The sequence below is a fragment of the Lepidothrix coronata genome, unplaced genomic scaffold (assembly GCF_001604755.1).
Source record: "Lepidothrix coronata isolate B3197 unplaced genomic scaffold, Lepidothrix_coronata-1.0 Scaffold84, whole genome shotgun sequence".
Classification (NCBI taxonomy): domain Eukaryota; kingdom Metazoa; phylum Chordata; class Aves; order Passeriformes; family Pipridae; genus Lepidothrix; species Lepidothrix coronata.
In genome coordinates, this window is record NW_016690264.1 from 2192999 (window position 1) to 2205829 (window position 12831).

General features: G+C 41.0%; 1 protein-coding gene across 8 annotated transcripts in view; it reads left to right on the forward strand.

The window, feature by feature from the left end:
• Window positions 1-12831, forward strand: part of SLC6A6 (solute carrier family 6 member 6) — a 57445-nt gene extending 44614 nt beyond the window's left edge. For all 8 annotated transcript variants that reach the window (XM_017820555.1, XM_017820560.1, XM_017820556.1 and 5 more), the window contains 5 exons: window positions 1412-1549; window positions 2610-2712; window positions 3619-3719; window positions 4398-4568; window positions 6031-12831. In XM_017820555.1, the coding sequence (XP_017676044.1) occupies window positions 1412-1549; window positions 2610-2712; window positions 3619-3719; window positions 4398-4568; window positions 6031-6171 (654 nt within the window). In that variant the 3' untranslated portion in view covers window positions 6172-12831. The remainder of the gene's footprint in view (window positions 1-1411; window positions 1550-2609; window positions 2713-3618; window positions 3720-4397; window positions 4569-6030) is intronic.

Consider the following 12831-nt stretch of genomic DNA (forward strand, 5'->3'; position numbering starts at 1 on the left):
TTTCTCTCCTCCACCCCTCTGGTTTTTTGGAGTGCAGTCAAGCAGGTTTCTGGAATGCCAGAGCAGTTTCAGATCAAATCAGCCCAAAGGAAAGGGTTACATTAGAAAAGAAAACTAGTTTTACAAAAGTCAAAGTAACAAGACAGGAGGTAACAAAATCTGGCGTAGGACAAAATCTGTTTGCAGGACAGTCTGTATTTCCAAAATAGAGCTTCAGTTTGTGATCAGAGAGGGTAGAGTTGTTAAAGGGCTCTTCTGGGCACTGTAAGAGTGATAGAGGTACCAGGTAGGAAAAGGCAGCTTTTCCTGAAATAATCTATGTCCTAGATTAATCTATTAATAATAATGTCATAAGTTATTAGTTATAAGAAGATATATCTACTTAAAGTGAAGATCATTTCTACAGAGGCAGCCTTTGTGGATACCTCATGTCTTCAGTGAGCTTTGTGCTTTTTCAACCTTCCCAGGTTGAAAGTATGGATCACTTTAAAGATCCTGTCTTTGGTTTTATTTGGGGGAAATTCAGTAGTTGCTTTCTGCCATGGGCAAAATGCATCTGCTTTTTGATTAATTTAAACTTTTATTTAAATCCAGTTTGGGTTATTTGGCTAACTGAAGTTACACATCTTAAATGTATAGTTTTCCAGAGGCAAACAAGTACAAATACAGATATTGTGAAGCTAGATAAAGATTTTTAGTTCATCTACTCAGAGCTTCATTTTTGGTTTACATGTGCAAATACTTTGCCAAATCACTTTATGGGGACTGTATGAACAACTCCATTATTTTTGCAAAAGTGACCAGAGCCTCACTCAGAGATACTCTGCTCACAGATCCAGAAAAGGCACATTCAGTCAAGAAGAGCTGCTATTTCACGTCAAAGTCTGCCTTGGCTGGATTTTCACTAACAAACCCAAGAGTAGAATTATATCAAATTGTGGAATTAACCTAACTAGTGTCTGTGAGGTTTTCTGGCACATCAAAAAAAGGCTGGGAGGTACTGTCCTAGCTTGGACTTTCTTAAGTGTTTTCTCTCTGCGTCTTTTCCAGCATACATCTTATATTCATCTGGAACAGTGACAACATGAAAGCCACATAAGTGCCTTCCTGTCATCAAATTAACCTCCTTTATCCTTGTGGCTCGCATTTACAAAGCCCCTTTGGTAGCTCATAAGGCTGCTGGGAAATAAACAGCAATTCTGAAAGCTTGTTCCAGCCTGAAAACTACCCCCACGCTTCAGCCTCTGAGTTACAAAGGAATGGCTTCTGATTTATTTATTCAGAGCAGCATTTTGCCACAGAGTGCAGTTGGGGTGTTGCTGGAGAGGGTTTGTTCAAGTAGGAGCCTGGATGAAATGTACAGTGGGTACTCTTCAAGTCACATTTCTCTGTTGCTGTTTTCCCCCTTTAGTTTGTTGAAGTTGAAGGACAGATCACGTCATTAGTTGATCTGCACCCATCCTTCCTAAGGAAGGGTTACCGACGGGAAATCTTCATCGCTATAGTGTGTTTCCTTAGCTATCTTCTGGGACTAACTATGGTGACTGAGGTAAGTACCACCAGTGCTGGAAATTGCCTTCTTTGCTAGCCATTTTCCAGGCCAGTTTTAGCTATTTAGCCACTCAGAGGAGCAGTGCTTTTTAGATCTACAGAGCATCTTTCATCCCTAGATCTGAAAGCATTTTGAAAGGGAGCTATATATACACCTGCTTTTTAGTCAGAGGAACAGAGACATGAAATCTCATTAAATTCAATCAGATCTCAGGTACCAATCAACATGAGTACAAGTATATTAACATCTAGCTCTAAATGATGAAACACGTTGGAAACCTTCAGCAGAGCAGATTAAGAACCTATCCAATGTATGCAGGGAAAGAGATTTTTATCTTAGTTACACAGATTTGAATTAATTAAATACCACTGTGTTTATTCTAGTATAAACTAGACAGGAATATGTTCCAGTGCCTGCACTGTTGTGATATTTATCTCCAAAATAAAATCCAAGCCAGATTTTAAAAACAACTGGAAGAGCACAAATGTGAGAGGTAAAATAGCACCTGTAACAGAGGTGCCTGACAAACATGGGTTTTGATGTGGAAGTGCAGGTATATATAGTTCAGTGTAGTGAGAGCAAATAGTCTACCAGCACAGTATAAATAAAGAGAGTTAGAAAGCAGAAAATGAATTATTCTCATGAAAAAAGTCCTTTCACTCAATTAGTAAATGAAGGCCCTCCTGATGAACTGACTTCCATTTTCAGTCTTTTGGAGGTGTTAGTATTAGGAGACGACCTATTTCTTTGTATCGTTGGTTTCTTTAAATGCCCATCCTAAAATGCTTTTGAGAAGGAAAGATTTAAGTGTGTCAGTAGATTATACTAAGTGGTTTAATTTTGTTTAATCGTTGTCTTGTTTGGAATTCTTCCCGTAGTAAACATGCATATTCCGTGGGGAAGGCAATGCCAAATATTTACCTTCCATACTTGCTTGATACTGCTTCTTATTAGACAGCAGTCATTGAGATAGGTTGATAGATGTTGCTGGGAGCTGGGCCTGAAATATTTGGGTTTTTCCTGTTGCATCCCAATCATTTGTGTCTCTCTTTTACAGGGTGGCATGTATGTTTTTCAACTCTTTGACTACTATGCAGCTAGTGGTGTATGCCTTTTGTGGGTTGCATTCTTTGAATGTATTGCTGTAGCCTGGGTTTATGGTAAGTGAGACTCCTTTCTTCTGATACCTTTTGATGAGTCAGTGACAATTTTGCTTGCCAAATATTTAATCATCAGCCGCCCCAGAATCTTCTTCCCAGCAACAGACACTTGCCATTAAAATAAATTTGCCCTGACCTCTTGGAGACAAATTTGCATCTGGGATGAAGCCAACCTCCAGTGTTTTTCCACAAAAAAATTAGTATTTTTCCATTGCTAATTAATAAAGGCACAATTAAGCATTTACGTGTTAAGTTTAGAGGTGAGAGTTGAAAGTTTGGCCAGCCATGAAAATTCCTCTTTATCTCTCAGAGAATTTCCTTTCAGGGCTGCAGCGTCCACAGGGCCAAGCCAACCAAACAGAGAGTACAAAAAGGGAGCTGACAGAAGAGTGTATTCTGCCCCATTATTTTTAGGCAGTGCCAAGTACCAAGGTCTGACAGTAGCCTCTGTAGCTGCCTGAGCTGGGGAGGGATCAGATGTTTACTGGTCAGGACTAGTCATTTCTCTGATTCTTTATGTACTCCATCTCCTTAGAAAAGCAAAACAAACAAAGCCATAATTTCACAGCAGTCAGATTCCTGTGGAAGCAGGGTGTGCTGTTTGCTGTCAGCTCCTTCCCAGGTGATCCGTCTGGCAAGTTCAGTGAGAGTCTGGGAGAGGAGAGGAGAGGAGAGGGTGTGTGAAGGGGGCACTCCTGCATCCGAGTAGTGACAGAAGGGGTGGGATGAGAGAGTCCCTCAACCCTTGGCTTCTCTAGAAAATCATGTAGGACTTCACAGCTGTGGGAAGCATTTGAAGAATACATCTGACACCCTCATCTTCCCTTTAAATGCCCCTTTGAGGCCTAGGAAAGCAGCTTTAATCCAGCAGTTCTTAGAGGGCTTTTATATGTTCAATTCTTACAGGCGCTGATAATATTTATGATGCCATTGAGGATATGATTGGATACAGACCTGGTCCCTGGATGAAATGGAGCTGGATTGTGATCACACCAGTTCTTTGCGTGGTGAGTACTGACCTGTGCTCTTTCAAGTTTTACACATGGCAGTGCTGAGCTGCCTCTTACTGCTTCTCTTCAAGAGAAAGCTGTTGCATTCAGAGGCCAATTTGTGGAGAGAATCTGGAGGCTTGAACATTCCCCTCAAAGTCATTATGTTCTCAGATGTCAGTTGCTAACGTGACAGCTCTCTGCTGTGCCTGTGCAGATTGCAGTTGGTTACATTTCAGTGTATTTTTCTTAGGATTGGCAAAATGCTACGATCGTGAAGAGAAAACTCACTTTCCAAAGAGCAGACACAGAACTGCTGAGCTGTTGTAACAAATAGACTTGAGCAGTCTGAGGCAGATCTCAGCATGAAGTATTTCACTGGGTGGGAAGAACATCCTGGTAATCTCCTTGCAATGTACAGCAAATAGTTGAGCCCTGAATAAAAACAGGCAGCCTACTGCAGCTGTTCAGCACCATCTCTTAACACTGTTTCAAGCAGCAGATGCTATAAGCAGATGCAGATGCTCTTTTAATTATTTAAATGGAAGAATAATTCCCACATTGGTTTAAAATACATAGGGTATCCATCAGCTCTGCCTTTCACTGCCTGTCTTCCTCAGGGCCAGTGGTAGCACCAGAGCCCCACTACTTTTGTTATTATTTGAGCCTCACTTTGTTTTCCCTTCTCATCCACAGGGGTGCTTTATCTTTTCTTTGGCCAAGTACAAACCACTGACCTACAACAAGGTCTACACATACCCAGACTGGGCAATTGGCCTGGGCTGGGTTCTTGCCCTTTCCTCCATGATCTGCATCCCTATGGTGATGGTCATCCGCATCATTCAGTCAGATGGGTCGCTCATTGAGGTAAGAGCAACCAGTTGTTTGTGTAGAGGAGAAAGGGGGCTTTAACTTACTGTGTTTTATACAAAATAATGTTTGGAAAACTGCCACCTTGTCCAGGTAGGACTGTTAAAGATCACCTGTCCTTTCAGCAAACAGTAAAAACAGAACAAACACAAAGCCTTCTGTCCTCAGACAAACATCAAGTGATTTTACTCGTGTCCCACTTGTGCAGTTGCCAGCTTGGCAAATTATTACCTCCACGTGCAGACAAACACTCAAGGACTGGGGTGTTTCTGAGTATCAGGTCTCTCTTCTCCAGCCCACAGGGACGTGGAAGCACCATGCTGAAAATCACAGAGAAAGCAAGAGAGAGAGAGAGAGAGAGAGACCTGGGTCAAACCTGGTTGTGTAAAAGCTCAGTGAATTTCAGGGAAATTTGGGTACACCTGGGGATAGTGTGGCTCTCAGGCGTGGCCTTCCCTGTGGGGGACTAAATAGAAGTCAAAGCCTCCTGCCAGTGGACTTCACTTTTTAGCTTTTTTAATTTGTTGCTGTTTTATTTCAAATTGAAACACTGGATCCAGATTGCCCTGATCTTTGGAAAACTGAGTCTGATTCAGACTTAACAGTGCAGATTCCCTTGGGTTTGGATTTGCAGGCGGTCTCTTGCCCTTTGCAGTTCAGTGCAGGTTCCCCTAATTTGCTTTTATTCCAGTTTAAAGTTTTTAGAGACTGTGCAACTTAGCAATTCTCTTCTAAATTTTGAGATTAGTTTTGTTTTTGCCTAATGAGATGATCTTAAATGCAGCCCAGGGTATTCTTGGAGGAGAAAGTGGGACACTTTGGGTTATTTAAAAAGAGATAATAGAATAAAAAAAAATGCCAAAACCAAACATTTCCCAGAGCACAAACACTCGCATTTGTTTTCATCCTAGTGTTAATGGTCTTTTTCAGCTGTGGCCAGGGCATAAGTGTTAATTTTCTTGCCTACATTGTCACCATTGTCACCATGAGAGACAAGTGTAAAAGTAGCCAAAACACTGCTCAAAGACTATGTTAGGAAAGGAAAGAAGAGTAAACATTGGTCAGATGCCATTTAGTTCTTCCTTTGTGAACTGAGATGTAGGAGAGAAGTTGCCACTTGGCAGTGAAGGCTGGGCTGACCGGCAGAGCTGTTTCTAAATGAGGAAGGAGATCACACATCATTTGAGCAGCAGCAGCAGCACTGAAAGCCCAGTGTGCAGGATGCTGGATAACATATCCATAGGAATATCCTCTCCTATCTGTCTTCCCTGCGTCAAGTCAGGCTCTGCAGCTGAGCAGAAGTTGAAGGCAGGGCTCCACAGATCCCCGTGTCCTTGCAGAGCCGTGGGGTGTACGCACGGCTCCAGCAGTGCCCTTGGGTCGCTGCATCCTCCGTCCTGCACGTGGAGACTCAGAGGCCTTCTGGTCGTCTCACCTCTGCTTTCCTTCTTTCTTTCAGAGGATAAAGGCGGTGGCTGCCCCCAAGGAAGTGAATCGGTGGTCCAAAGAAACAGAGAGTGGCACCCCCTTCTGCCCCAATGGAACTTCGAATGGCGGATTGATCAAGCCAACTCATATCATTGTGGAAACCATGATGTGAGCTCTCTCTGTGAGAGGATAAACCTGCTTTAACTGCCGTTTACTAACCATAGATTCTCATAGGACCAGGTTTACAGAGCTTTATATTTGCACTAGGATTTATTTTTATTTCTCACAGAGAAAGTTATTTTTTGTGTGTGGTTTTTTTTTTTTTTTTAATATTTTGTAAGGTAATCACAGCAGACGTCTCTCTGTAGAGGGAGAGCTTTCATATCAGACTAGACATATTACAGGAATTTACTATTATTGGGTTTTTTTAAATATATATATCTTTATCTCTAAATATTATACACCTTACCACTTGAATTGATTGTCTTACCAGCAATACATTCAAGTCTCAGAAAGCAATTTTAGGTGCTGGTATGGTTGGGAGCAGGGTAACCTACAGAACACACAAAAGGAGCTCTGTTGAGAGATACAATTTGTAAAAAAATGCTGTTTCAAGAGAATTTTCAAAGGTGTAGTATTTCCACCCTCTGGTTCAATTGTGGTAAATGACAGGCGTCAGGGTCACTTTAGGGAGCGGGTTTTGTTTAGCACAGTCCCTGAATAAGGGTGTGGCCAAACAGCTGGAGCAGAGAGTTTGCAAGAGAAGCTGGGTGTGAAAAGCCTTGTGGCCATCCCTCCCAAGGACAGCATTGGGAGCCTGTCACGCTGATGGAGGAGGACTTGAGGAAGGCATTAGCAGGATTTGGCATGGTTTTCAGGGGGGTTTTTTAATTATTTTTTAGAATTATTTTTTTTTCCTGAATGAAATGCCTGCTGTTTGTGCATGGGCAGGGAGGTTGAGTACCTGCTCCTGAGTTTTCCAGAAAAGCATATTTTGATGCAGTGACACTGGTGTAAACTTGAATTCTGCAAACTGGGATGGCAGCCTGCCCCCGTGGCAGTGGGATGAGCACTAAGGAGCCGAGAGAGGAAAAGCAGCACCTGCCCTCTGGGTGCTTCAGATGTTCACTTCCTCATTTGGATTTTGGTTTGGGGCAGAAAAATAAAAGAATAATTTCTGGACTCTGACCATTCAGGAGTGAACACAGACCAGGTCATCCATGACAGGAGAAACAAAACCACTCACCCGGTGAACTGGTATTGATAACAGACACATTATACATGATATACACAATAATAATAGTAATGATGATAATAATATCACACAGCAAACAGGTGCTTTTCATCCATGTATCTCAAAAATGCTTTTCCATGTTTGGTAACCAGAATTTGCTTTACCTATGTATTTTTGGGGGGACAGGGGGGTGTCAGTCATTGCTGTTGGAGGAACAGACAAGAGGACTCTGTCCCTTGTCCCATGTTACTTAATAGCAGTAGTGGACCTAGAGCCCCTGGTCTCCTTGCTCATCATTGGGTTAAACCGTGGTTTGATTTGATTTGAGTTGAGTTTTAGGGGGGAAGGAGGATGGAAGACATATTTATGAATTTTCTATGCTGAAGAAACAGGGCTTTTTGGAATTTAAATTAAAGGGAACATGTAACACTGAAATATTTTATATTGATAGTAGGAATTGGGTACCATTCCAGGTGAGACTGGGGAGTGAAGAGAAACCACTACAAAGAGTGTAGGAATGGGGAGTCCACTTCGTGTGGTCCAGGTGAATGTTTCCATGGGGAATTGGATCCCTGAAGACTGTCCAAAACATGGACAAAAGCCTTTTTCTTTTTTTAAAAAACTTGAGCAGGTTGTGCTGGGAACAAGTTCTCTGGCGAAACTTGGCCTTTTCTTGTGGGCATTGTATTAGAGGAAGAGAGTTTTTTCTTATGTACCACAGTTAGGCTATCCAAAGGTATTTAGAAGAAATGCTTGATAAAAGCAGAGTTTGTATCTGCTTATTCTGCTGTCAGCTTAGTCTGTCAGGGCAGAGTTTGTCATTTATCTAAACAGGAACATAACCAGTTCTTAACATTCCTACACAGTAGTTTTATTTTATTTTTTCTTGTCCCATGGGCTAACTGGCCACAGCAGCACAAACACTCGTTAACTTGTTGGTTTTCCTTTAAGAGAAAAGGGGTGATTTAAAACTAAGAGATGGACCAAAATAATTATTAAAGAAAGAAAAAAGTGGCTGCATCTATAACTTTCAAAATCTTTCTAGTTGGAATTTGTATATATTTTTACATCAGATAGCTGAGTTGCAGCAACAAAACCAGCCACCGTAGAGTTACTTTTGTTTTCTTTTTCTGGTTGCTGTATTATGAGAGCTCTAAATGAAACTTTTCCACAGCTGGAGATGGCAAACATCTAATGACACTTCCTGAGCAAGTGGCAACAGCCATCGAAGGTCACAGGAGGAATTCTCAGAGCCACAGAGTGTCATCAAATGTGCCCAAAATAAAGAAACATGTATACAGCTTTTTTTTTTTTTTTAATAGCCTTTAACAATCAAAGGCAAGGAAGTGTAATCAAAGATAACTGTCTTAGTGGGCTTCAGCTTGGACTCTCATTTTTGAGTTACAATTAGTGTCTGCAGCAAACAGGCACAGGTGAAGAGGGAGTAGCAGGTTGGGGGATCTAAATTAATGGTTTTTGTGAGCGCAGATGAAACACTGATGTTTATTTCTTTTTATATATATATATATATATACATTGTCATGCAACTGTGTTTGAGATTATATAGTTTGCACATCACTGTTGTGCTGTAGAGGTGAGACAAGCTTTAGTTAGGGGGAAAAATGGTTTGGCTACATCAAAGATATCTCCAGCAAGTCAGCTGGGTATTTAAACATCTCCCATGTTGGGAAGAGTGTGTTTGTGTGAAGAACCAGAGGGCTAATACTACACCTTTAAATATACAACTACTAGAGAACTAGAACCCAGCCCCATTTCGATACAAACTGTGCCATTCAAATCAGTCGCTTCCATGTTCCAAGTGAAAATGTCTCGCACATATGCAACAACCTCATTGAAGTGTTCTCTGTGTCAGCTTCTCTGGCCCTGCTGTGCTCCTCAGCACAACTGCAAGGGAGGTCTGGGACTCACCAAGAGCCAAGAAATTATTGTTTCTGGAAAACAGTTTTTCTTTCCTCTCTCTCTTCCCTGAAAAAAAAAAATATATATACTTAATTCCTCTTGTTTTATCTGGGGTTTGAGTTCCAGTGAGAACATTTGCATTTTTATAGTTTGGGGGTTTTTCCTAACAATTTTATCAGGTTTCTAAACTTTTCTTGGTGATAAATTTGCATTTCAACATGATCCTCTGCCAAATTTATTAAAAAATAATTTTTTAAAAAAGGTTGTGTTTTCTACCTATTTTGACTGCAAATACAACTGATTTTTTTCATATATTTACTTGTTTAAACTCCTGTGACCTATTTTACCTGTTTTGTGTAAATGAGGAACTCTGTATTATAAAGTATCATGACTAGTCATAGATGAACTGGTTTGGATCCAGGGAAAACTTAGTGTAGTTTTGGTGTGAGATCTTTAGAACCAGCTCCCTGAGATAAAAGCCAGAATAAACCAAGACAAAACGCACACCTTTTCATATTTCATGTACCTTTGTATTCATGGGTTCTTCTGGGCTTGAAAACGGCAGAATTTCAGCAGTATTTGTTTCAAGCTGAACTGTAATCAAGAAATAGTAGAAATGTAAAGGGGAACATTTTCCCCATGAGATTTTCTGATCTGTTTCTTATTTTTTCCAATTTTCCAGACCTTTTCAGTTCACCTGTCACTAGTGATGATCTCACTGAATGAGCATCTATTGTAAGGGACTTTACCAGTAGTCTGTATCTCAGTATTTAAACAGTATGATTTCATAAATAGAACTGGTTTTTATTGTTGTTGTTGTTATTATTCTAATTTTCCTTCTCATCCATAGCTTTCTTTTTCATCTGGTCCAAACAGATCCGCACACTTAGAAAAGTCCTCTTTTAAAGTTTGAGACAGTAGGTCCACAATGGATTTTTTTCCTGTGTTGTAAATGAAAATGCAAAAGTCTGTCAGCTGTATTTGCCATCTAGAACAGCGCTGGTGGTCACCCTACAGCAGCAGCACAGCTCCTGGAATTAGGGGCTGGAGGGGAGTTAGGAATAGTCTGCTGGAACAGCTCAGCAAAACTGATTTTCGCTGCTATTCTTGGGGAGAGGAGGAAATGAGGAAAATAAAAAAAAAAAAAAAGTGCAGCCTTACAGTTGTTGTAACACCAAAAAAAACCCCAAAAACCAACCCAGCAACCATCAGCAGAGCCTTTAATGTCACCGTCAGGACCGCACCGTCTGCAGCTGTTTTCAGTCCTGTGTGCATCCTCCTTTCTCAACTGCAGATGCTCCTGGTTCCTCTTCTTTGTCTCAGCGTTAGATAAGTCAAGTACATCTGAAGACACATGGACATCTCCATTCGATAGATCTTTTCCAAGTCTCCTCCTGGTCTGATTTTATTTGCTAAGGAGACTTACAGTTTCGTTGAGGTTGTGCTTGTCACACTTGGGTTCAAAGCTCCCACTTTTTGCATCAATGGCAAACTTCCATCCATGGGAGAAGGATTTGAACATTTTTGAATAACTGATTATTAGCTTCCACGTCTTGTGGTCACTGCAAGATCACTCGCGGAGGCATAATGTATATAAAATGTTAAATAAGCTGTGCATTGAATGGAGTGGAAAAGTTAGTTCAGCAGCTCAAGTACACTTGGAAGAAAGATGACCCTGACATCATTTCCAAGGAAGTTCAATGGAAGTTGCTCACTTTCAGTAAAAAGAATAAAAATAAATCTGTGTTTAAGTAGACTAGTAGATGAAATCTTCCACCCTCATATGCACGCACACAGTGGGGACATTGCTTCTATTCCTAGGCTGCAAATCATGTGTGTAAGTCTTGCCAAGCTGTTCAGGATGAGGATTGAGGAGGTTTAGGCACCACTTGCCTGTAAAGAGCCAACCTACCAGCATGTCCAAATGGTCTCTCCTAAATGAGGGTGGTGGAAGAAGGAAAGTAATGACAAAATCCTGGACCATGGCCCCTCCAAGGAAGCCTTAAGGTTGGACTTGAAAGCTCTTCTGGCTCCTTGTAGGCATTACATGGCTCCTGGCATAGTAGGTTGGGTGTGGTGTGGGTTCAAGCAGCTGCCTTGGACTTGTTTTCTCCAAAATCAGCATCCAAAGCCTTGTGGTTAGGATTGACATGTAGTTGTGTATTTGTATATTTGCATGAGCAAAGGTCAGGAACTGTCAGACCCTGGTAGCTTGTTTTATTTCTTATAATCAAAGGTAAGCTTAAGAAACAAAGTATTCAGTCGATTCAGTGACACTTGACACTTAAGAAACCCATGAACTAATGCAAAAGAGGCTCCCTGAGCTCCGTATTTTGGTCACAGAAATTTTATTATGGTATTAATGGTCAATTTGAGTCTATGGGAAAGATTGCTCAAGAAAGACTTGAGTATAACCAGCACCAGCCGCTGCGGGAAAACTGCCCTCTCCAGCCCTGCACCCTCCACTGGATTGTGGCTTTTTTCTGCCAGCCCAAAATAAATGTTTATACGGACAATGCTTCTTTGTTAAAAAAAGAAAAATCTCAATTTGTTTGTTTCTATTAAAAAAATAAATAGAAAAGGTCACATTTTTGTGTGGGTTTTTTTTTCCAATTGTCAGTGGGAATTGGTGATTTCAATTTACCCATGTCCTAAAACAGGAGCAGAAGTAGCTTCAGACACCATTTCACCAAAAAAAGAGGCAGGCTCAAAATTTTGCTGGTTGAAACCATTAAGAAAACAAATAACCCCACTCATCCCCATCGAAGGTGGAAAACTTTAGTGACAGGGTTTGTGACTGGAAAAGAGCCTGACCCTGCTGGTATTGCTGGACTGTTGAATGTCAGAGCAGACACAGCTGTTGTGTCTTAATTTGAAATAATCAGTAAAAGTGTCAGAATTTAATTACCTCAAGCTTTAGGAGTAAAGTAAATTAAAAAGCATGTGGAAAGGGGCAAGTTTTTGCAGGCTTGTTCCCCCTGGCTCTGCAGTGCACAGCGGGATGGTGCTGCTCACTTTCCCATTGGCAGCACAGGGAAAATGTGGCCTGACTTGAGAAATCAGAAGAAATAATGGGGAAAAAAAAATAAAAAAAAAAAAGTGAAACTTGATTTCTGCTAAGGAGCTGTGCAGGTGCTCTGTGTGTGTGCATATGTGGGGGGAGGCTTCAGCCCTGTATCAGAGTCCCTGTGAGCACGATACACACCGTTTCTAACTCTGCCTGCTTCTGCAGTTGAGATGTTAAAAAGATTTGATTTTTTTTTTTCAATATATAAAGGAAAAAAAAAAAAACAGTGGCAAAATCATGTTGAGAGGCTGATAAAAAAAAATCCTGAGGGGGCAAGTTGAGTTAGTTTGTCACCTGCTCCTGTCCTGGAAGCCAGCACCAGTCTCTCAGCATCACAGCATCCCAGTACTGTTCTGAAGTGCTTGTTGTTCAATAGGATGTTGTTTTTCTCCAGTGTAATGTTGTGATTGTTACCTGATAATGTTGCCAGGGACTTCACATTGTAAGAGGTGGTCCATCTTGTTTGATGTATTTGGCTAAAAAAACAGTGGTGTTTTTTTTTTGTTATTTAAACTCCTAGCAACTGTGACTACAGTAATGTGATGAGTAGCACATACAGCAAGGAGGCGAGGACAACAATAGCCTCCTTAAAAATGTCATCTGAACTTTTT